This window comes from Octopus bimaculoides, chromosome 6, assembly GCF_046866305.1.
Source record: "Octopus bimaculoides isolate indiv1 chromosome 6, ASM4686630v1, whole genome shotgun sequence".
Classification (NCBI taxonomy): Eukaryota; Metazoa; Mollusca; class Cephalopoda; order Octopoda; family Octopodidae; genus Octopus; species Octopus bimaculoides.
In genome coordinates, this window is record NC_142933.1 from 48,464,542 (window position 1) to 48,487,510 (window position 22,969).

The window sequence follows — 22,969 nt, forward strand, 5'->3', positions numbered from 1 at the left end:
GAGCTTACTTTAGAAGTAAATTGTGCATAATTTTGCTTACAGCTGTTAGTTTAATGCCAATTTTAACATAGAGTACAAAAATGAACATTTTCACCATACTTTGCTTTTTTAATTCCGTAAAGGCAAGAAAGCTGCTGAGACTCACAAAAGAGATGTGTGAAGTTTATGGTGTTGATTGTTTAACAGAACGCACATGTCAGAAATGGTTTTAAAAATTCCGTTCTGGAGACTTTTCACTCAAAGATGACCAACGTTCTGGTCAACCTACATATTAATAGAATAGCACATACACACCTGTTAGTATATCGCTGGCAATATTTTGTATTAGGGCAATTGAGTTGGAGTATACATATTAAATTAACTCGAAATAACAGGCTGCATTGTGTATTCATTATATACAAGAATCGCATTTGGGTGATCATATATGAATAAATGTGGATAAATATATACATATGCATACATCATCCTCATCATTTAATGCCCACTTTCCATGCTGGTATGGGTTAAACGGTTTGACTGAAAACTGGTAAGCTGGGGAGCTGCACCAGGTTCCAATCTGATTTGGCATGGTTTCTATGGCTGGATGCCCTTCCTAACGCCAACCACTCCAAGAGTGTAGTGGGTGCTCTTTAACATGCCACCAGCATGAATGCCAGTTACACAGCACCAGCATCAGCCATGAGTACGATTTCATTTGGCTTGACAGGTCTTCTCAAGCATGGTGTATCATTTGTGAAAAAGTAATAAAAATTGTCAATAACCCTGAAACAACTTTTTTCTGAAAATTTTTCATACATTAGATACTGTTTTGATTTCTTAAAAACCCATTCTCAAAATAGTTTATTTAAAATTTTGTAAGGTGTTGATATGTAGGAGAGAGAGAGAGAGAGAGAGAGAGAGAGAGAGAGAGAGAGAGAGAGAGAGAGAGAGAGAGAGAAATCAATCCCACAAAACCTACTTTTGGGAGAGTGCATATTACAATGGTCTATTAAAGCATTTATTTTTCAGTGTATACCTAAGGTGTATGTATGCATCATCATACAAATGTGTTTTCATATGTACCAGTGCAGCAGCCTCTTGCTGCATGTGAGCTTACCTGTTACCCAATTGGTTATTGACTATAAACTGTGAGTAATAGTAAATATTTAATGAAAGCAGTGAGTTGACAGAATTGTTAGCATGCCAGGCAAAATGCTTAGTGGCATTTCACACATCTTTGCGTTCTGAGTTCAAATTCCACAAAGGTTGATTTTGCCTTTCATCTTTTTGGGGTAAATAAAATAAGTACCAATTGATCACTGGGGTTAATGTAATCAACTTATCTCCTCCTCTGAAATTGCTGGCCACATGCCAAAATTCAAAACCAATATTATATATTTAATGAAGGCAGTGAGCTGGCAGTGAGATGGCAGTATCGTTTGCATGCTGGACAAAATGCTTAGCAGCATTTCATCCATCTTTACATTCTGAACTCAAAATCTGCCAAAGTCAACTTTACTTTTCATCCTTTTGGAGTTGATAAAATAAGTACCAGTTGAGCATTGGAGTCAATATAATTGATTTATCTCTTCCCTTAAAATTGCTGGCCTTGTGTCAAAATTTGAAAGTAATATTAATAGCGACTTGCAAGGTGATGAGCTGGCAGAATCATTAGTACATCGGGCAAAATGCTTAGTGGCATTTCATCCATCTTTATGTTCTGAGTTCAAATTCTATCAAGGTCAACTTTGCCTTTCATCACTTTGGAACCAATAAAATAAATACCAGTTGAGTACTGGGGCTTATATAATCAACTTAACCCCTCCCCTGAAATTGCTGGTCTTGTGCCAAAATTTGAAACCTCATGGCTGGTTGCTGGCAAATTTTTCTGCTCTTAAAAGGATTTTATCCTTTATATATACTGTTCAGTAATTACGTGTTAAAAAAATATATCTTTCTACTTGTTCTTTAATCTATTTGTTAAATAGTCACAACAATTTTTCTAGTGTGGTGGATTGACAGTTTTGAGCAAAGTGTACAGTGTATCATGCAAGAAGGGATAGTTTGTGTATGCATTATGTGTATGTGTAGCAGAGAGTAATGAAGAGTGTAGTAGTACACTGAAGTTACATCCAAGAGCTGTGCATAATACAAGGTACAAAATACAATATCTATAATAATAAATGTGAAAGTCTGAGACCCTTGTATCTCAGTGTACATTTGCTCTACATAGACATATTATAACTTTTGGGAATCAGGATGATCCTGGGTTTGAAAATCTGCTTTTCATTTGGTTCTTGAACATCCAGCATTGGGATCTGATTTAAAAGCATTTGGGTTGCTATTTCTAGCAGGTAAAGAGCTTGGCTGAGTCATCTGTCTTGCTTGGCATTTGTCAGATGAAGTCAGAGATCAAGGGAGAGATAAATGATGTTCACTTCGTTAATTTCACATCAAGACAAGAACTTTGAAACAAATTGGCTAGCAGTTGGGATTCAACTTGGGACTGGAACAATAGAATGCTTGCATTGCAGAATTAATTCTCATCCATCCTTTTGTTGTTGGCACTCCATCGCTTACAACGTCGAGGGTTCCAGTTGATTCGATCAACGGAACAGCCTGTTCGTGAAATTAACGTGCAAGTGGCTGAGCACTCCACAGACACGTGTACCTTTAACGTAGTTCTCGGGGGAGATTCAGCATGACACAGTGTGACAAGGCTGACCCTTTGAATTACAGGCACAACAGAAAGAGGAAGTAAGAGTGAGAGAAAGTTGTGGTGAAAGAGTACAGCAGAGTTCGCCACCATCCCCTGCCGGAGCCTCATGGAGCTTTAGGTGTTTTCACTCAATAAACACTCACAACGCTTGGTCTGGGAATCGAAACCGTGATCCTATGACCGCGAGTCCGCTGCCCTAACCACTGGGCCATTGCGCCTCCCATCCATCCTTAACCTCTGATCAAACACCACCAGGGCATATAGTCATTATAGACATATTATAGTCATGCTATTTAGCTCTCTTTAGTTTTGGGCCGCAGGCCCAATTAGCCCTCTGCAGAAGCTAGCTTAGAAGTTCACACAGAATGTGACTTTTAAGCTCGTGAATTATAAAATGCAAAATGTAAAATACATGTAGAACAGAACACAATGCAGTTTCTGTTGATATACTGATTATAATTGTATGGTTACCCTGTGATGTTACTCTATAATTCTATAACTCTAAGTAATGCATCAAACTAGCATATGACAGTATTTCAATTGAAACAAAAAAAACTGGCACTCCTTTGGTTACGACAAGGGTTCCAGTTGATCCAATAAATGGAATAACCTGCTGATGAAATTAATGTGCAAGAGGCTGAGCACTCCACAGATACATATATCTTTAACATAGTTCTCAGAGAGATTCAATATGACACAGAATGTGACAAAGCTGGCCCTTTGAAATACAGGTACTACTCATTCTCGCCAGCTGGGTGGACTGGAGCAACATGAAATAAGGAGTCTTGCTCAAAGACACAATGTGCCACCAGGTATCAAACTCACAACCTACCCTACTCACAAGGCCACTCGCCTTCACAGTACTTCAGTTATAGTTAAGGCAGTGGATGTTTTTGTGTGTGTATGTGTGTATAGTATATAGTAAGTTACATACAAGACCACCTGTTTGCCATCATTAGTGCAAATATGTTAAGCTCACAAAAAACATCATGTAACAAGTATTAACAAGAATTCAGCTTCTGTTTTGTAGTTTATGCTGGGGTTTATATGGGAATTTGTTTTCTTAAATTGTGTTTTCTACATGCATTATTTGGATTGTGAAGATCAGCAGAGACATCTTTGTCAATTTCTTGCCTTGCACATACTGTGAAGTGGTTGGCATTAGGAAGGCCATTCAGCCATAGAAACCAAGCCAAAACAGACTAAGGAACCTGGTGTGGGTCCTGGCCTTACCAGTTCTTGTCAAGCCCTCTAATCCATGCCTGCACAGAAAATGATGATGATGATGATGGTGATGATGATGATAATGATGACGATGATGATGACGATAAGGATTATGATGATGACAGTGAAAGGCAGTGTATTTCAACAGAAATATCATAACAAAAGTGTTAAGAAACCTTTATATTCCTTCCCACTCTTTGCTACTCACATGCAAATCACCCTTTCTTCCATGATACACTGTATGCTTTACACAAAACTATCAACCCATTACACTGCAATAATACTATAACCACTCAGTACACTATGTAACTATTATTCAGTCAGTTTATAGCCAATTGTCAATGAGGCAACAGTTGATCCCATCCACAGCAAAAGGCTGTAACAACATTGGTACATTTATATGACCTTACATACATGCACACTTAGGTATACACTTAAGAATAAACACTTTAAAAGATGATTGTAATGAATTTCGTTTTTTTTTTTTTTACTTGTTTCAGTCAGTAGAGTAAACTCATGTCAGGTCACTAATTTCAAGGGTTTTAGTTGAACAAACCGATCCCATTACTTTCCTTTGTCTTAAATCAAATGTAACTCAATCCATCCATTCACTTTCCCTACAATTTTTTTTTCTTTGTTTTTTTATCAACAGTTAATTGTCTATATTTACAAATGTTTGCAATTCTTATTATAGAAAGATAATGGTAAATGAAAATTATAGCAATTCTTGGTTTTACCATTTGGTGTTAGTACAAAGAGATTGTTGCCATTTCCAACTCTGGAACAACCCAACATAAAGCTGACCATGGGAAAAGCACTGCTGCATTAGGTGAAGCCTAACTATTTTGAATGATTGTCCTTGACTTTCGTTAATTGTATTATAGTAGGTAATGGAGGTAACTGTTACAAAGTTTTGCTATTAAATTCAAAATGTTTTGATCAGTTTTCTAACACAGAATGTCGCGTTTATTATTACAGCTAAGGGAGGTAACTCTTATAAACCGTTTGAAACCTCTCGCAGTTGCCTAAGCTGCTAGAAATAGCAGCCCAAATGCTCCTACATCAGATCCCAATGCTGGATGTTCAAGAACCAAATGAAGGTCAGATTTTCAATCCCGGGATCATCCTGATTCCAAAAAGGTATAATGTGTCTATGTAAAGCAAATGTACACTGAGATACAAGGGTCCCAGACGGACAGACAGAATTTCACTTTTATTTATATAGATTATATCATCATCATCATCATTATCATCATTTAACATCCATCTCCCTTAGGGTTGATGGTTTGACAGGATTCAATGAATGAAAGGATTGCATCAAGATCCAATGCCTGCTTTGTAACATAGTTTCTATAGCTGGATGCCAACCACTTTACAAAGTGGACTGGGAAATTTTTTTTTCTTGTGGCACAAGCACTAGTGAAGTTGCCATATAATCTGCAAGACCAAAAAGCTCCCTTCACAAAGGGATTTGGCTTTATGTTAGGTGTTGAGGGGTTATAAAGTAAGACAGGACTCAACATTATATACTACAGCTACTCAACATTATGTAAGTATGGATAGTAGTAATCAGAGTGGAACTAGAAAGAGAGATGAAGATGGTGGTGATGAGGTGTTAAAACATACCCTCAAGTGTACAAAATAAGATAACAACAATAAATGAGACAGTGACGACAGGAGATCAGGAAGGATGAATGGGTTAAGTTTTCAAGACTGTGGGAGGAGAGTGAGAGATGGTTTGAGAAGGGGCAGAGGTGGATGTAGCAAATGGTGAACAAAGGAGGAAGCACAGTTGATGGTAAATATGAGTTGAGAGAGAAGATAAAAAATATAAATAGTTTGGAGGAGAGGTGAAGAGTGGTAGTACAGAAAGAAAAAAGAGCAGCAGATATGGTAAGGATGGGAGATAGGGAGATGATGGGTGGGGTGGACGGATAAAAGTTTACAAGTCTGGGAAAGAAGGAAAGAAAATCATGTAGTGACAGGAATGTAGGAGGTCAGAGATAGAATGAGGTGAATACAATGAGTAGCAAAGGAAGGGGGGGGGGGGTCAAAGCCAGATATGAAACAATGTTAAGAATAAAGAATGATTGTCAAAAGGATGAAGTTGAGGGAAGATGGAAAGATAACTGGCATCACAGAAGGATTGTCCAAATGTTGATAACACTTGAGATCATCCTTCACTACTTTGTTCCACATTGTAATAAAAAAATGGAGGTGATGAAAAAGCAAACTCACTAAGATTAGATCGTATGATTTTCAAGTGTTCAAGCCTTCCACTTTTACTTAACAGAGCTGCAGCGAAAAGAGCTAAAATGTACCTGAACACTGAAAATGACTGCATAATGATGTTGAGAAGAAAACTACAGTTAAAATGTACTTTACCTGGTTAGTACCATATTTCCTTTGTATGACATTTACCAGAAAGGAGTAAGTGTAATCAAATATAATTTGTTAAAGAAATTACCACCAAAAGCAGTCTTGATAAAGTGTAAATTGCAACAAAACTACAAAGGTAATTCAGCCATCCCAGCTGTGAAAAAGCTGTGACTTATTTAAAACTGCTCGAATAAAAGATGTTGCGTTTATGAAGTTTTTACACGATTTTCCTCGTTCATGTTGATGATTTTTGCTTTTCAGTGTTCAAAAGTTTTTCAGACACAAGTTATTGACAGGCTCCATAAATTATTTAAAATTGAGAGTGAAGAAGTAGCAGGGTTTCAGTATGTTGGATAAGATATTAAAAAAGAAAGGTGAGGATATCAAACTTGGACAAGATGAATATGCAAAGAAATTTAAATATATTCTAATGGAAAACAACAAAAACTTAGAAGATACAATATCCACAATTGAGATTACAAAAATTATGCTACTGATGGTAGCCACACAAACTAGACCATATTTGAATTGTGATGTTAGTAAGTTAAGTAACATTCTAAAACAGGAAAACAGTATATTAAGCAAGTTAACAAAACAATAAAGAAAGACAGGAAAAATTCTTAGGGTTGCTGTGTGGTAAGAAGTTTGCTTCACAACCACATGGTTCGGGGTTCAGTCCTACTGCATGGCACCTTGGGCAAGTGCCTTCTACTATAGCCTTGGGCCGACCAAAACCTTGGGAGTAGATTTGATAGACAGAAACTGAAAGAAACTTGTTGTGTGTGTGTATCTGTGTCTTTGTCTCCCACCACCATTTGACAGCCAGTGTTTACATCCCCATAACTTAGCAGTACAACAAAATAGACCAATAGAGTAAGTACCAGACTGAAAAAAAAAAGTACTGGAGTCAATTAAAATTCTTCAATGCAGTGACCCAGCATGGCCGTAGTATAGTGACTGAAACAACTAACAGAAATAAAGAAATAGTGTTTCCAAAATTAGGATATCTTGATTGTTTATAAATAGTGGCATATATTGATTTTTTGCTAATCTAAAACCTGGGAGGTTATATTATTATTTTGATACTAGTGACAACAATAATTATATGTCCATTACTTAATCTAAATGCATTAGAAAAATTTTCAAAAGTATTCTAACTGTAGAAACTTAGGCAATGGTTGAAATGGCAGAAGCATGTTTTTTCACAGAAAATTTTTATTGGAATTGTCACAGATAAAAGAAAATATTAGAAATTTGTACTCAGGGATGCGGTACACTCAACAAAACAAATTTTAGACAAAAGACTTCACATAAAGATGGCCATTTTGAGAGAAATGATAAGCAGAAAGAAAATTGCAAAGATTTCATGGAAAAAAACGGGTTGCCATCCGTTAAGATTCTTGTCTTTATATCAGAACCTAAAGAATCTTCAGTACAATTATAATTTTCTTTTGTGGTTGAAAACCCTGTACTAAAAGAAAAAGAGGGGACATGGTCAAGGGGAAGTAACTCCTCCCTTAAAGGGAGACTATCTCCTATCACTGGAAGATAATGTCAGGAATCAGGAATGAAAAACAAGAGGTGTTTACATGCATGTTGGTTAACCAGTTGATCGTGATTTTTCTCCATATTTAAAACTTTTGTCATTAGTAGTGGCGGTAGCTCTCTGAACTTTCTCCAGTCTGATCTTATTCTGGCTACTATACTTTCAAAACATCTCCCTCCACTGCTAGATTACCTACATAACAAAAACCATCTACTACCTCTAGGTTTACTCCAGGGCATTCAAGAAAATATTTCCCACGTGTTCTTAATCTTTATAGATCCTGCAAATATGCCACATACTTTCTATGTCAACCTGTAGACACCTCTTGTGTCTACAGCTTGCACTGGGTACACCATATGGAATTTCTACCAACTCCATTTCTACATATTAAGCCAGGCTATTTTCCTGAAAACAGTAGAGTTCTGTCTGTTTTCTTGCTTACTCAAACTTTGGCCTTTGCAAATTAACTTTAAGGTCCTTCCCCACCTGTAATTTCTTTTCTAATTTTATAACCAAATCTTCCATAATAATGAAATTATCTCTATATAGCAGCTCCCAAGGTCAACCAGTATTGAACTCCTATTATGGCTGGGACAACTATGATGAATAGGAGATTGAGAACCAAATTCTGGTGAACCCATCCTTTTCCACTGAAAATTAACCAAAGTACTTGTACTTGTTGCTATCTCTCACCTCATTGCAACTATTCTGATGTGTGTTTACCTGAATTAGATAAATGAGAGAGGGTTTATACAATGGTATTGAAATGATGTTCTGGCCGAATTGTGTCAACTAGATTAGAAAAATATGTTACTGAGAGTATCCAGCTGTAAAACAGCTGGATACTCTTCCTATCACTAACACCTGCCTGTTTTTCAAGCAAGGGGTTTTCTTATTCCATGTAGCTTCAAATATATGAAGTGAGTGGACAATGTATTGGAAGGAACAGAATATCATGACTTTTAAATAAGCAAGCAGCAGATGTAAACAAACACACAAACACACACACATGCATGGACACATATATATCATATACATATGTCATCATCATAATTTAACATGCATTTTCCATGCTGACACATGTTGGGTAATCTGACACACACACACATGCACACACATATTTAAATAGGTTTTTCTTTCAGTTTCCATCCACCAAATTTACACATAAGTCTTTAGTCAGCCTGGTGTGGGAGCTATAGTGGAAGATGCCTGCCCAGGATGCTGCTACACAATAGGAATGACCCTGAAACCAAGTGGTTAAGAAGTTCAGCTTCTTAACCACAAAGCCATGTCTACACTTATGTAATGTTATAATTGCAAATCATTGTAGAATTTTTATGAAAGCAAATACCAAGGATTGACAGAGGTGAAAAATGCAAGCATAAAAAATTTCAATGAGTCCAAAGTCTAAGATGTTACTCATAGAAGATGGAATAGGTGATAATGACTTGAGCTGAAAATGTAAGGACAAAAATTACCATTTTACTTTAATTCTAGTCACTCTAATGAAGTATGGAAATGTGAATAGTAAGCCATGGTGGTCAATAGATACAAAACACAACTTCTTAAAAACTAATTAGTTTGAAAAAAAAAAACAAAGTAACTGTAGAGAATTTTACCTTAATATTAAAATATGGAGCCAAATAAACAGTATTCCAGGTATTGTCACGTTCATATTTCATATAATTCTCAGCCATTTTATTCATATTTATTTTTTGGCGACAATGTTCATAATCACATGTCTGTGACCCATTTTTCTTTCTCATAAAACATTGGTCATAAAGAGAACCCTAAGTGAAAAAAAATAATATCGATTTAATTCGTAAAATTTTTCATTCATTTCTTTACTTTCATTTATCATCATATTAATTAGAGTATTGTAGTTTGCTTGAAGCATTATGTATTATTTGTGAAATATAATGTCTCTTGAATGGCACAACAATGCAGAGTGGACTATAATAACTGTTATAATTTAATTATTCATAGTCTGATATAATATTTCGGAATATAAAAACTCCTTCTTCAGATATCGCTAGGAATTAATCGAGTCACTGCTATAATCAATCAATTTCTAGCAATATCTGAAGAAAGAATTTTTATATTCCAAAATATTATATCAGACTATGAATAATTAAATTATAACAGTTATTATAGTCCACTTTGCATTGTTGTGCCATTCAAAATACGTTATATTTCACAATCATAATTTTTTTAACGTATTTTTTATGATTCTTAAATATAGTTAATTTGTAAATGACATCAAATGTTAGATGGAAAAATGAGGAATAAGTCAAATTTATTGCCTCAAACTATCATGAAAAACATTTATAAAAATAAATGAATAAATAAATATCTGTATTGAAACTATCGTTGTAAAAATAGTTATTTTAATCAAGTAAAGATAGTAGTCATTGGAATTTATAAAATTAAACTTTTTTCCCTTTATGGAAAATATTACAGATGTTGAATTACCTCCCTTTAACTATAAATGCCGTATGTTCTAAAGGGTAGACATATCGAACAACTAGAGATAAATTTCTGAGAAGATTGACTCATCAGCATCAACATTTAACACCCATTTTCGATACTGGCATGGGTTGGATGGCTAGACAAGAACTGGCAAGGCCAGGGTTAGCACCAGGTTCCATAGTCTGTTTTGGCTTGGTTTCTATGGCTCGATGTTATTCCTAACGCCAACCACTTTACAGAGTGTAGTAGGTGCTTGTGACAGATATAATAAATAACATGTAATGATGTTTTAACGTATTATAAATGATAGAAAAATACTAATATACTTACATTTCCTTTGGGTTTAAAAATATCACAGTCATAGATGTAGCCATGCCATGGTACACTCAAAATAAATTTTTGAGGAGAAACACCACTGACCATATATTCATCAAAACCTGAAAGCAAAAAAAAAAAAATAATAATTAAATATCTACCTTAGAATTATCTTGAAATAACTTGTGTGACAACTGATATTATACTAACTACAAAGAACAATGAATGAATATTAAAAATGTTTAGCTAATGATAGGTGACCATGAACAAGTATCCTTCCATCTCCTCTGTCCACTATTCCTGGGATGGTCGTGGGGAGAGAGTCCTCGGGTACTTCCTCCATAGGGTCCTGTCAGAAGCAATCATCATTAGATTTTCTGGCTGGATTCCCAAGCATGACCAACTGAGACTATGGCTATTATCCAACTATCTTGTTCGTCTACCCCTAGATTTCCTGCCAGTTGGCTTGGCTTGAAGGATTCTTCTTTCAATTCTTTCCTGTGACATTCTAATCACATGTCCATAGTACCAGAGCTGTGACCTCCCAAAGTGGGGAAGTATCAGCTCAACCTGGAGAGACTCCCTAATCATTCCATTGAGTAAGTTAACAAGCTACACATTCCATTGAGTAACGTTACTCCAAAGACCCTTCAGAAGAACACCATTTCAGCTAATTGTATTCACAATCCAATTCCTTTGGTCATTACTCAACAAGAGGTATGGAAACCAAATTGAAGATAACAAATTTGAATTTTTTTGCCAACCTCTTCTCTTCTGACACTTGAATGCTGGAGATAGTGTCTTACACAGTGTAACACAATTTTTGTCTTTTCATTTGTAAAGTTTGTAAATATTGATTTGTGTGAAATCTGACTGCCATTTCTAGCATGCTGTATGATTATGCAGAAGCTCTTTTGTTCAATACTACACTTAAAATCAACGACAAAAAACATTTTTTGAATACAGAAAGAAAAAAAAAAATCCTTAATTATGATATCTGACTTCCGCATTAGTAAGAGAGAGAGGTCTGTATTTTGACTTGAACTTGGTATTTAACTGGTATGAATTGCAGCAATCCCAGAGGAATGACACACATGATCAGCTACTAAACTCAGAACAAAATACTTTCAGAGAAACAGGTCAGAGAATTTGCAAAGTAGAAATTGCAAAGCATTTAACTTACTATTAATTTTATCCATTCACATAAATAATTAATTCCTGCTAGAATTGACTTGGCTTTTTATCTGACTGCAGTTGCTAAAATAAATTCTATTAATATACTGGCATTGATTTAATTGACTATACTTTATCCTTGAGCCAAGTTAAAAGGAACAATTTTCTTTTGAGAGTGCATATATTACAATGAGTAACATGATTTTTATCCTCGGGTAGCAGCTGTTATTTCCTATTTGCTTACCCATAGAATGTATGAAAAATGGCTATTTCCTTCAAACCTTGCTTTTGTTACAATATTCATTCAAACCCCAAAGAATCCCTCTCAACACATGGCTACGATGCACCCCTCTCCACACCTGCTCGTGATTGGAGATGCATATATTGTCAGCCATCAAAGAAATGCTCAACTAGTTAAGGTCAAGTAACTGACAAACAAATCTGTGGTACTGAGCAGAAAATTTGCTATAATGATATTTTTGCTTCAGTAATTGGGTACTGAATCTGTCAGAAATGTAATGAAAAATAGGTCAATTTCAAATTTCGGGTCAGAAAACCAAAGTTTGAAGGGAATACAGTCATTTCCTTTGATTTTTAGATAGAAGCAAATAGAAAATAACACTTACTGACCAAAGACAAAAAAATAAAAATTTTGTAACACTGTGTTATTGTGCCAACACCTGCAATTCTAGCATTCCATTCAGTCTCCTGCCTTCCATCACTCATAAATACAGCCCCAAGATACATAAACTTCTACACTTTGGAAAAATACACAAAAAGTGAGACAGATGTGTTATGCAGAGGTGACAGTCACAGTGAAATGATTTCCAAAAACAAATAAATGAAAAAAGAGAAAAATTTATAAAAGTGAGGAGAGAAAATGAGGCTACATTAATAATGGTTTCAAATTTTGGCACAAGGCCAGCAATTTTGGGGTGGGCGTAAATCAATTACATCAACCCCAGGACTCCTGTCCTTGAAAGGATTAAAGCAAAGTCAACCTCAGTGGAATTTGAACTCAGCATGTAGAGACAGACAAAACATTGCTAAGCATTTAACTGGTACAGTAATGATTCTGCTAGCTCACCATGTTTGAGGCTACATTAATAATATCAAAAATACTTGGCAAGCAACAACTACTACACACTGCTTAAATTAGTCAATGTATGTCTGAGTGAATTCTCATGCTTTTGCTAACATCTGTTTTCACCTCTTGCTAACACAAACAACAAATACTAGTGATTACGTTAAATGTTCAACTATACTAAATACCTGAACTGGTAACCAGTAACAGTTTATAAAAGAAACAAGGTTGAAAGTAACAATGTCTCTTTAGATCTTTCATAAGGCATAGTTACCACATGGTAAGTTACTGTGTGTAACTGCTGACTATAACAATAAAAGTTCAAATCTTACAACATTGGTTTGTACCAATTGTCAATCATGAGCAAAGAACAGTCTACATGTTGCAATCAAACAACTTTTTTTATCATAAAGAGTACATTCAACAGGGAACATGTGTCATAGTGACTCCAAAGAAAATATAATTCAGAAAACTACCCAACCATAAGCAAAAACAGTCTACATGTTGCAATCAAACAACTGTTTTATGATAAAGAGTACAATCGACGAGGAACATGTGTCATAGTGACTGCAAAGAAAATACAATTTAGAAAACTATCCAAGTATCTTAGGATGGTGAAATGGAGTTTTCAGTTTTCCAAATGATTCATATAACAACTAAGTGATATTGTTAAAAACATTTCATTTCAAAGAAAAGTAAGCTTATATAATTTCTTCTTCATTAAGTTTAAAAGAGAAAATGAAGTGATTATAAATCAAAAATAGGATGTAAATTTTTTCAATGAGCTTCTTGAGATAGAAAACATCAACATTAAGCTTGAAATAATAAAATAATTTAATTGTAGTACCGTACTTACCAAGGTGTAGTTTAGTAATTGGAACAGCGGCTTGAGCCAAACAATGAGTTTCTTCATTATTTAGAAAGCTTTCAGCATTAAGCATAAATTTATCACACACACTAAGCATTTTCGTTATAAATTGGCACTGATATTCACGACAAGGTGGGAACCAATTGATAAGGCACAGAAGCTGTAAAAGAACAGGTTTTATAGACATGATTTTAAAAAAATACTTCTATATACAACACTGAAATATTTGGAGAGAAAAAAAGAGTACTAAATGAAAACTTAAATATCTATTTGCTATGTATATAGTAGGACAGGGATAGAACACAGTTCTCATTAGATCAAGATGTACCCAAGGAGATTTTTAAATATATCTTTAAAAAAAAAAAAGAAAGAAAGAAAGTCTTAAAAAGGTTTAAAATATTGAAATAAAAGAAAAGAGTAAAAGCAAAGAAGACTATGTATATTGTGAAGGAGGAAAGAAATTTTTAAGTATATTAACCCTTTAGCATTTAAACCTGCCATATCCAGTCAAATTATCCTATATGTTTTATGTTCAAACAGGCCAGATCTGGTTTTTCACACCAACCCTACTACATCATTCTAAAATAATTAACAATTATTTTTTTAACATTTTAATGTTTCAGTCATTACGCTGCAGCCATGCTGAGACACCACATGAAACAACTTTTTTTTTCCAGTTAAATGGATTGACCCCAGTACTTTTTTTTTTCTTGTTAAGTTGGATATTTAGTCTATCAGTCTCATTTGCTGAACTGCTAAGTTACAAGCATATTAACACACCAACACCGGTTGTCATGCAGTGGTGGGGGACAATCACACAAAGAAAGAAGGAAGGGGAGAAAGGAAAGAAGGAAGAAAGGAAAGAAGGAAGATAGATAGATAGATAGATAGATAGATAGATAAATAGATAGATATATAGATAGATAGATAGATAAATGGATAGACAGATAGATAGACAGATAGATAGATAGATAGATAGATAGATAGATAGATAGACAGACAGACAGATAGATAGATACATTTCTTTTATTAGCCACACAGGGCTCAACGAAGATGGGACAAATACAATGTAGAGCTTTTCTTTTTGGGAGGGGGAAGGAAGGAAAAAAAAAAAAAAAAAAAAAAAAAATTGGTGGTGTCGATCAAAAGGGATCGTAGGAAGGGAAAAATGGGCAGTTCGATCAAAAGGGATCGAAAAAAAAAGAAAAGGAAAGGCCGATCAATAGGGATCGTGTATCACACAGTAATGTTCTCGTGTAAAAAGAGGGGAGGACAGTTTAGGTTTAGCCGTGGAAGGAAAAGCCCACGGAAAAGACCACGGTAACCTTGGTCAATATTCTCATTGAAGAAACTATAACAGTAAGTGACTCTCTTTTGCCTTTTTGTTTTATTTTTTTTTTTTCTTGTTCATAGGGTTATGCTCAAGATGGCTCCGTCGTTCACACGTGCCATCCTTGCTACATTCACCCATCTTTTTTTGAAGCATTCACTAGACAAGACTTCCCTTTCTACTCTCAACTTCCTCTTCAGGTGATACTTGAAGAAGTTGATGAGAGATTGCCCAGAGAGGAAAGTCTTTGTCTCTAGACCTTTCAGACGCGTCCACCATACACATTCTTTCGCCATAGCCACAAGTACGATGAAAATAGCTCTTCCTTCCCGTTTAAAGGAAGGAGGCGCGACAATATTCACGATAGACTCGGCTGATAGACCGACTCGTCCCACACGCGATAGCAGTTGTTCGACGTAAGCCCAAAGCTCGGAAATGGTGGGACACTGTACGAGTGCGTGCAGAACGGTTTCGTCGCTCTGCCGGCATCTCGGACAGGTCGGCCCCGTGTTTCTCGAGCCATGCCTGTAGAGCTTATCCCGAACGGGTAGTGCTTCTCGATAGCACTGCCAGGCCAGGGATCTCTGGAAGTTGTCCATAGGTCCCGGCCCGAAGGTCGTCTTAAACAGGCGGGTCAGGTATTCCTCGTCGACGCCCAGGTTCGCCCCGAGATCGTCGTCGTACCTTCCCTCCACTAATCCACTATAGAATGCGTTAGTTGTGATGCAGTCGCTCAAGGTTGACCCGGGTTGTTGGAGTTGCCGAAGAGCAGCGCGACACTCGCGGTGCCATTCGCCCTTCCTCGGCCTCTTCTTGATCCATGACTGCAGTTCGGTCATGGAGACGAGCTGCGGGAAAGCGCGCCGCACAAACGGTGACCACACCTGTTCACCGCTGTCTACGTAGAGCCGGAGATGTCGCAGTCTCAGCGCGTGTCTGCGCATCATCAACCACGGCATGCCCAGTCCTCCTTTTAACGGGTGTTGGCAGCAAACGGATCGCCTAACCATCGGAACGCTTCCTTTCCACAAGAAGCGGAAGAGGATGCGCTCCAGTTTGGTGATGGTAGGGTCGGGACAAGGAACGACGGTCAGGCGGTAGTAGATGACGGACGCGATGTACGTGTTCGCCACCTCCGCCCGACCTTTCAGGGAAAGCTTCCTCTCGGCCCATTGCCGGGCTAGAGTGGCCACCCTTCTCGTTATCTCGTCCCAGTTCTTCTCCGTTTGGAGGTCTGGACCAAACCAGACCCCGAGCATCTCAACCGGACCGTCAGTCCAACGTCCCACGACGGAGGCGCTACTTGACGGCATGGGGTTGCTTCTCCAGGTGCCGAGCCGCAAGCCCACTGACTTATCCCGGTTGATTTTTGCTCCCGTTACCGCTTCGTAGTCTCTCAGTGTCTCGCCGACAAGCTCGATGTGCTTTTGGCTAGACACTATGACGGTGACGTCGTCCGCGTATGCCGACACGCTCGTCCCGCATCCCAACTCTCGAGGGATGCCCCTCAGCGTCGCCAGCTTCCGGAGTAGTGGCTCGAGAGTCAACACGTACAGAAGCGACGAGAGGGGGCATCCCTGACGGACCGAACGTGCAATGTCGAAGGGTCTTGATAGATGCCCATTGACGCGAACTACCGAACGGATGCCTCTGTACAAGGCAGCCATCCAGCCGCGGAAAATGGGACCGAAGCCGGCTGCTATGAGGACAGCCTCCAAGTATTGATGGTCTACCCTATCGAAAGCTTTCGATTGATCTAAATTGATCAGGGCCCCACCCATGCCAGGTTCCTTAACTACCCTCTCTATGATGTAGCGCATCAGATGGAGGTTGTCATGGATGCTCCTGCCCGGCACCGCGCACGTTTGCGCCTTGCCGATCAGTTTCTCGATGACAAGCGCCAACCGCTTGGCTAACACCTTGGCCAAAATTTTCAAGTCTGCATTGAGCAGAGTGATGGGCCTAAAGTTATCTATGACGTCCCCCTTGTTTGGATCTTTCTTCAGCAGCGTTACGGCTCCTCGACTCACAAAACCGGGAATGCTCCCGTTTTGCTGCCAGTTGCAGTACACCGCCACCAAGACGTCTCCAAACAAGTCTGGCTTACAGTTGTAAAGCTCGTAGGGCAGACCATCCAAACCCGGAGATTTGTCCCTCGAGCATCCCGCCATCGCGTCCCTCACTTCCGCCGCCGTGATGGCACCTTCGCAGCACTCTGCCTCTCTTGCCGAGAGTCGTGGCAGGCTGTGCAGGTAGGCACTGAAGTCCACCCTGCGTTCTCGCTCGCCATTCGTCCCAAACAGTCGAGCAAAGTGCCGCTGAAAGGCCTCACACATTTTGCTTGGCTCGAGCAGTTCGCGCCCCTGTTCGTCCACCAGAGACCGAATGGTGGCTTTGTTGCCCTGTTGCGCCTCCGCCACCCGGGCCTCTCGTGCGGCTCCAACACCTTCGTTTCTTAGAGCACGCATCCTAGCCCTGACAACGCACCCTTCGTGTTTGGCGTTGAAGTGTTGGTCAAGGGCCAACCTCGCCGCCAAAACGTCGGATGCGATGCCACTTCTAATTGCCTCTTCTAGCTTCTTAACTAGTTCACCCTCTACTCTGTTTCTGTCTATGGCTAGTGCTTTGCTATACCTAACCGCTTCCGCTTTTATTGCTCTCTTGAGGGCAAACCACCATTTGTTATTGATGATGGCTCCTGTCAAAGCCCTCTTTACTAACGTGCTAATCCGGTCTCTGAAAACTGGTCTCGACGGGAAAGACGCGTTTAGTTTCCAGTAACCGGAGCCCTGCCTATGTGTCTTATCTAAGTCTAGCGTACACGTCACAAGTTTGTGATCCGTGTAGCTGACTATGTGAAATTGTGGACACCCTATGCTATCTCTATCTACTCTCCTACACAGTATTCTATCTAGATACGATCTCGACGACCCGATGCGGTTTGTCCATGTCCACATTGGCGCATTCGGGTAATCGAGTCGGTACCTGTCAGACAGTTGAAAGCGTCTGAGCAGGTCTTTGAGGCATTTGCATCCCCGTCTATTCCTATCTCTGCCCACATAGTCTAGATGCGTGTCCAAGGTAGCATTCCAATCCCCCACTAAAAGTAAAGGACGAGACGTTCCTAGGAATACTTCTAGACGTCGAAAGAAATCCGGCCTACCTGTTAAAGGTGGTGCGTATACTGATATGAGTCGAAAAGCACACCCATCGCTGCCATCGACATCCAGAACAACCAATCTACCCTCCGGGTCTATGAATACTGTCTTTACTTCGAGATCCAGACTCTTGCGAAAGAGTACCGCCGTGCCACTACCGCCCATTCTCGGCAGACAGGGAGAAAAATAAATGTTAAACTGTCTGCCAAACATGGACGATAGGGCCCGCGGATCATGGAGTCTGGTCTCGCTTATGGCTATGATTTCTAGTTTATGTGACTTTATGTCATTTAGGAGGTACCCTTGTTTCCAAGGGGACCCCAAGCCACGCGCATTTACACAACCAATCTTGAGCATCATTTTGATTTGAGTGTTAAAGTTTTATAAAGAGAGTCACTTACCGTTTGAGAGTTTTTGTGTCTCCTCCTTCGGGTTTTCTTCGAGGAGCTCACTATATAGTTTTTTCGCCAGGTATTTTTGGCATTTGCCAACTGCCTTTGGAAAAATAGATTTTAGTGTGTGATGCAGGGTTGGTGTTATGTGTAGTATTTTGATGTGTTCTGGCGGTGTTGTGTATGGGTGGTTGCTGGTTTTTATGTCTTCGTTTGTTATGTTTGTTTTTGTGTTGATGTATTCCATCAACTCTGAGTTTTTTGTGTTGATGGCAGTGAGCATTGTGTGTGTACTTGCTTTTGGGGTTTTGTTGCTTGTGTTGTAGTTGTGTGTGCTTGTGTTGGTGTCTGGAGTGTTTTCGGGAGTTGTGTATCTCCCTGCTTTGTTTGTGTTTGCTTTTCTTTTCTTGCTCCTCTTCCTCCTTCCTTTCTGGGCTATTTGCCATTCCTCATTACTTTCATCTTCCGACGAAGGTTCTGAGGAATCGGAAGGGGGTAGGGGCAAATTGTGAGCGTCTGTGTGTGCTTGTGTGAGTGGTTGTGTTGCTGTTTTTGTTGGTGCTGTTGGCTTGTTATTTGTGTGAGGTGTGTGTGATGTGGGGGAGGGGGAAACAGTCTTGGAATTTTCTTTCTTTTCCCCTGCTTCCTCACTTGTTGTTTTTGCAGATGCTGTTGTCTTCTCAGTTGCCAGTGTTGCTTGTGTTTCTCTTGTTTTGATTGTTGATGGTGGTGTTGGTAGTAGGGTTTTTTTTCCGGGTTTTGGTGGTTGCCCTTGTTGCTTTTTTTGGTTGGCGGCGGTTGGGCAACTGTCCTTGAGGTGTGCCTCGCTGCCGCATACATAACAACGTGGCCGCCTTCCTTCCACCACTACATATAACTTGTGGTCCTTTGCCAGTTGGATGTGTGTGGGGATCTTTTGGCACTCCTCTTCAGTGATGTGGAGGAGGACTTCGACTTTTTTCCCCCTTCCCAGTTTTTCTCCTCTGCAGTAGCAATTTCTAATATATTTGCCTCCTCCATTTCGAGGCATATAGAACCTACTATCCACTGTGTTTCCACTTGTGAAGGGACATTCTTTACTGTCACCTTCGTCACTCTCTGTCCAAGATAACTCGGTATCATCACCAAGTCATCTGTGTGGAGAGAGAGTGTTGAAAATTCCTTCGCTAACTGTTCGCTCTTAAAGCGTACTAGGACCGTGGCAAATTTTCGTCCCCAAGTAACATGACTTTGAAAGGGCCATATCGGTTTGAGACAAATCTCAATTTTTTGGGTGGAGAAATTCTCCGGTCGCTTCATTTTCTTGTTGATAAGTCTGTATGATATGTGCTTCTTGTTTGTATTTTCAATAATTGCTTTTGGTATGTGTATTTGTACAGTGTCACCTTCTTTCGTGAGAAGGGATTTTGTGTCATTGATTTGTTTTTGGGTGAATGTTAATATTGTTCTTTTTTCTTTCGTTGCATCGGCAAAATTTGTTTTTGTGATGCTGGCAGATATGTTGTTTGTGGCGTTTGTGGTGTTGTTTATCTTGTTCGTCTTGTAGTTGTTGATGGTGGTATTGACAGTGGTGTTGGTACTGCCAGGTTCAAAGGTGGTGGTAGTGGCGGCAGAGTTTGTCGAAGTAGTGGTGGTGTTGGTGTTGAAGGTCGGTGTCCTGTTGTTGTTGCTGTTGTTATTGTCACTGGTAGTAGCAGTGGTGAGGACAGTGGTCGTGTTAGCAAGGACATTTGTGTCGTTGTCGTTGTTGTTGCTGTTGTTGTTGTTGTCTTTGTCGTTGTTGTTGTTGTTGTCACTGGTGACGGTGGCAGGCAAGACTGCTGTAGCAGCAGAGTTTGTACACGTGATGGTGGTAGTGGTGGTGGTTGAGGCAGCAGCAGTTGACTCAGAATCATTGCTCTTCTTCGTCACTTGTCTGCGTTCATGCGGAACGGCATTAAGTGTTTTCGCCTCTGGCATTAGGAGCGGGAAGTCGGCCTCGTTGAAAACCTTAGCCATATTCGTTTTAAAGAATATGGCTAGGAACGAGGAAGATATGTTTGAATTTTTGGAAATAAGGCTCTAAATAGAGCTATTTCCGATTTGAAAAATATATGTTCACGAAGTATTTTGTGTTATACACAACTTATACAAAATTTTAAAACAAAATAGGTCTTTTAAGAGGTGAAAAATGCAACTTACATGGGAGCCGATGTGTCTACCGTCCGTCCATGATGATAGATAGATAGATAGATAGATAGATAGATAGATAGATAGATAGATAGATATGATATATGTGATATGATATGATGGGCGCTTCTTTCAGTTTGTGTCAACCAAATCCACTCGCAAGGCTTTGGTCAGCCTGAGGCTATATAGTAGAAGACACTTTCCCAAGGTGCCATGCAGTGGGACTGAACCCAGAACCATGTGGTTGGGGATAAATAAACACTGTTTTTGACAGAATGTGAATGCTAAAGGGTTAAAGATTGTTGTATAGCTCTAAGTCTTCTAAGGTTGGGTATACCTATGGCACATAGCTTGTTAATCAAACAACTAAATGCTCCAATGATTCATATCTTCTACACATTTTCACATGCAGTGCTTAATCATATGAAGTGTAGTGTAACACTCTTGACATATTCATTTTCTCTCTCTCTCCCTCCTTATCTCCTGTCCAATCTACTCCTCTATACAATTGTTGTTTAGCTCCTGGCCATCTTTTAATGAGCAGATCTATAGTCAAAGGCATTCTATCCATGATCATGCCATAGTTTGTACACCCTGCACTAAAATGTTGTTGAAGACTGCCTATCAATTTATTTTTCTTTGTATAAACAATGCTTGTATAGCACTCAATTATTTTTACTATTTTTATTCATCTACCGATATCAACAATGTGATATATGTTCCATCGACCAGAAGTGAGTGCCATATCAACAGTGGATGCAGCAAATGTAACATGAATGATGATATTAAATACAAGGACAACGGACAAGTCATAAATGCTGGCAAACACTCATTGAAACCTTCTTTTCAGATGTTGACTACCATCCCGCTTCTCACTGTTCACTCCCACCTCCCCTTTCACATGGCACTGTCAATGTAAGCCACATTAGCATATGAACAAGGATAGCTGCATAAAGAAGTGCCAATCTCTAAATATGAAAGGAATCTGTGGAAGGGGTAGACCCAGGAAGATGTGGGATGAGGTGGTGAAATGTGATCTTCGAATGTTGAATCTCTCAGAAGCGATGACAAGTGACCAGGAGTTCTGGTGAATTGCTGTGCTTGAGAAGACATATCAAGCTCAGCAAAATCATGGTCATGGCCTAGTGTCAGTGATGTGTGAATGGCACACAAGCTGGCGACACATAAAAGGCACCCATACCAGTGACACATTAAAGGCACCCAGTACACTCTGTGGAGTGGTTGATGTTAAGTAGGGCATCCAGCTGTAGAAACCAAGCCAAAGCAGACTGGAGCCTGATGCAGCTCTCTGGCTTACCATCTACAGTTAAACCATCTAGCCCATGCCAGCATGGGAAAAAATGGATGTTAAATGATGATGAAGATGATGATGATGATGAAGATGATGATGATGATGAAGATGATGATGATGATGAAGATGATGATGATGATGATGGTAATATATGTGTGTGTATATATATATAGATTAGTCACAAGGTTAATTACAGAGTTAAAATTGACTGAAATATAAACTTACAGATATATCAGAAGAAATGGAAACCAAATTAGATTTCAATTCTGATATCACACCGGTAATCACAGTCACGTTTTCTGCAGTCAAGTCTGATGAAGTCAGCTGAAGCATATCTAGTAAATAGATATCTGTGAAGTACTTAGCTACTTTATTTTTCTCTTTTTGTATCCATAACTTAATTTCATTTTCCTCCTGAAGAGATTCTTCATGAAGTTTACCTGGAAAGTAAAATACAAACCTTCTCTTATTTTACAGACAAATCTTTTTTAGATATTGTTATACTTGGGATGGTCATATTTTGCCAGTTAAACACATGCACTATATACTTGGTCTTCACTTCTGCTTTATTACTATTATCATTATTATTATTATCTTAGTTTCTTTGTCAAAGCTCTCTCATCACACATTCTGTGACCTCTTCAGCAACTCTCTATCCCATGTGTCTCCTCTTGTTCTGTTTATTCCATTTTGTCTTTCTGTGAGCTTAGATAAAGACATTGAAATAATAAAGCTGAAGTGAAGACCAGATATATAGTGTGTTTAATTATCAAAAATATGATCAACCCGCCAGCACATGATTTCACATCAGGAATCTTGCAAAGCAAATACAATTTTTTCAAAATCTTTTCC

At 38.8% G+C, this 22,969-nt stretch overlaps 1 protein-coding gene across 1 annotated transcript in view; it reads right to left on the reverse strand.

The window, feature by feature from the left end:
• LOC106878787 (di-N-acetylchitobiase) overlaps positions 1–22,969 on the reverse strand; it is a 65,723-nt gene that overhangs the window by 18,662 nt on the left and 24,092 nt on the right. The window contains exons 3-6 of the mRNA XM_052968856.2: positions 22,343–22,557; positions 13,745–13,916; positions 10,647–10,753; positions 9,467–9,637 (exon numbers count right to left, since the gene is read on the reverse strand). Of these exons, the coding sequence (XP_052824816.1) occupies positions 9,467–9,637; positions 10,647–10,753; positions 13,745–13,916; positions 22,343–22,557 (665 nt within the window). The remainder of the gene's footprint in view (positions 1–9,466; positions 9,638–10,646; positions 10,754–13,744; positions 13,917–22,342; positions 22,558–22,969) is intronic.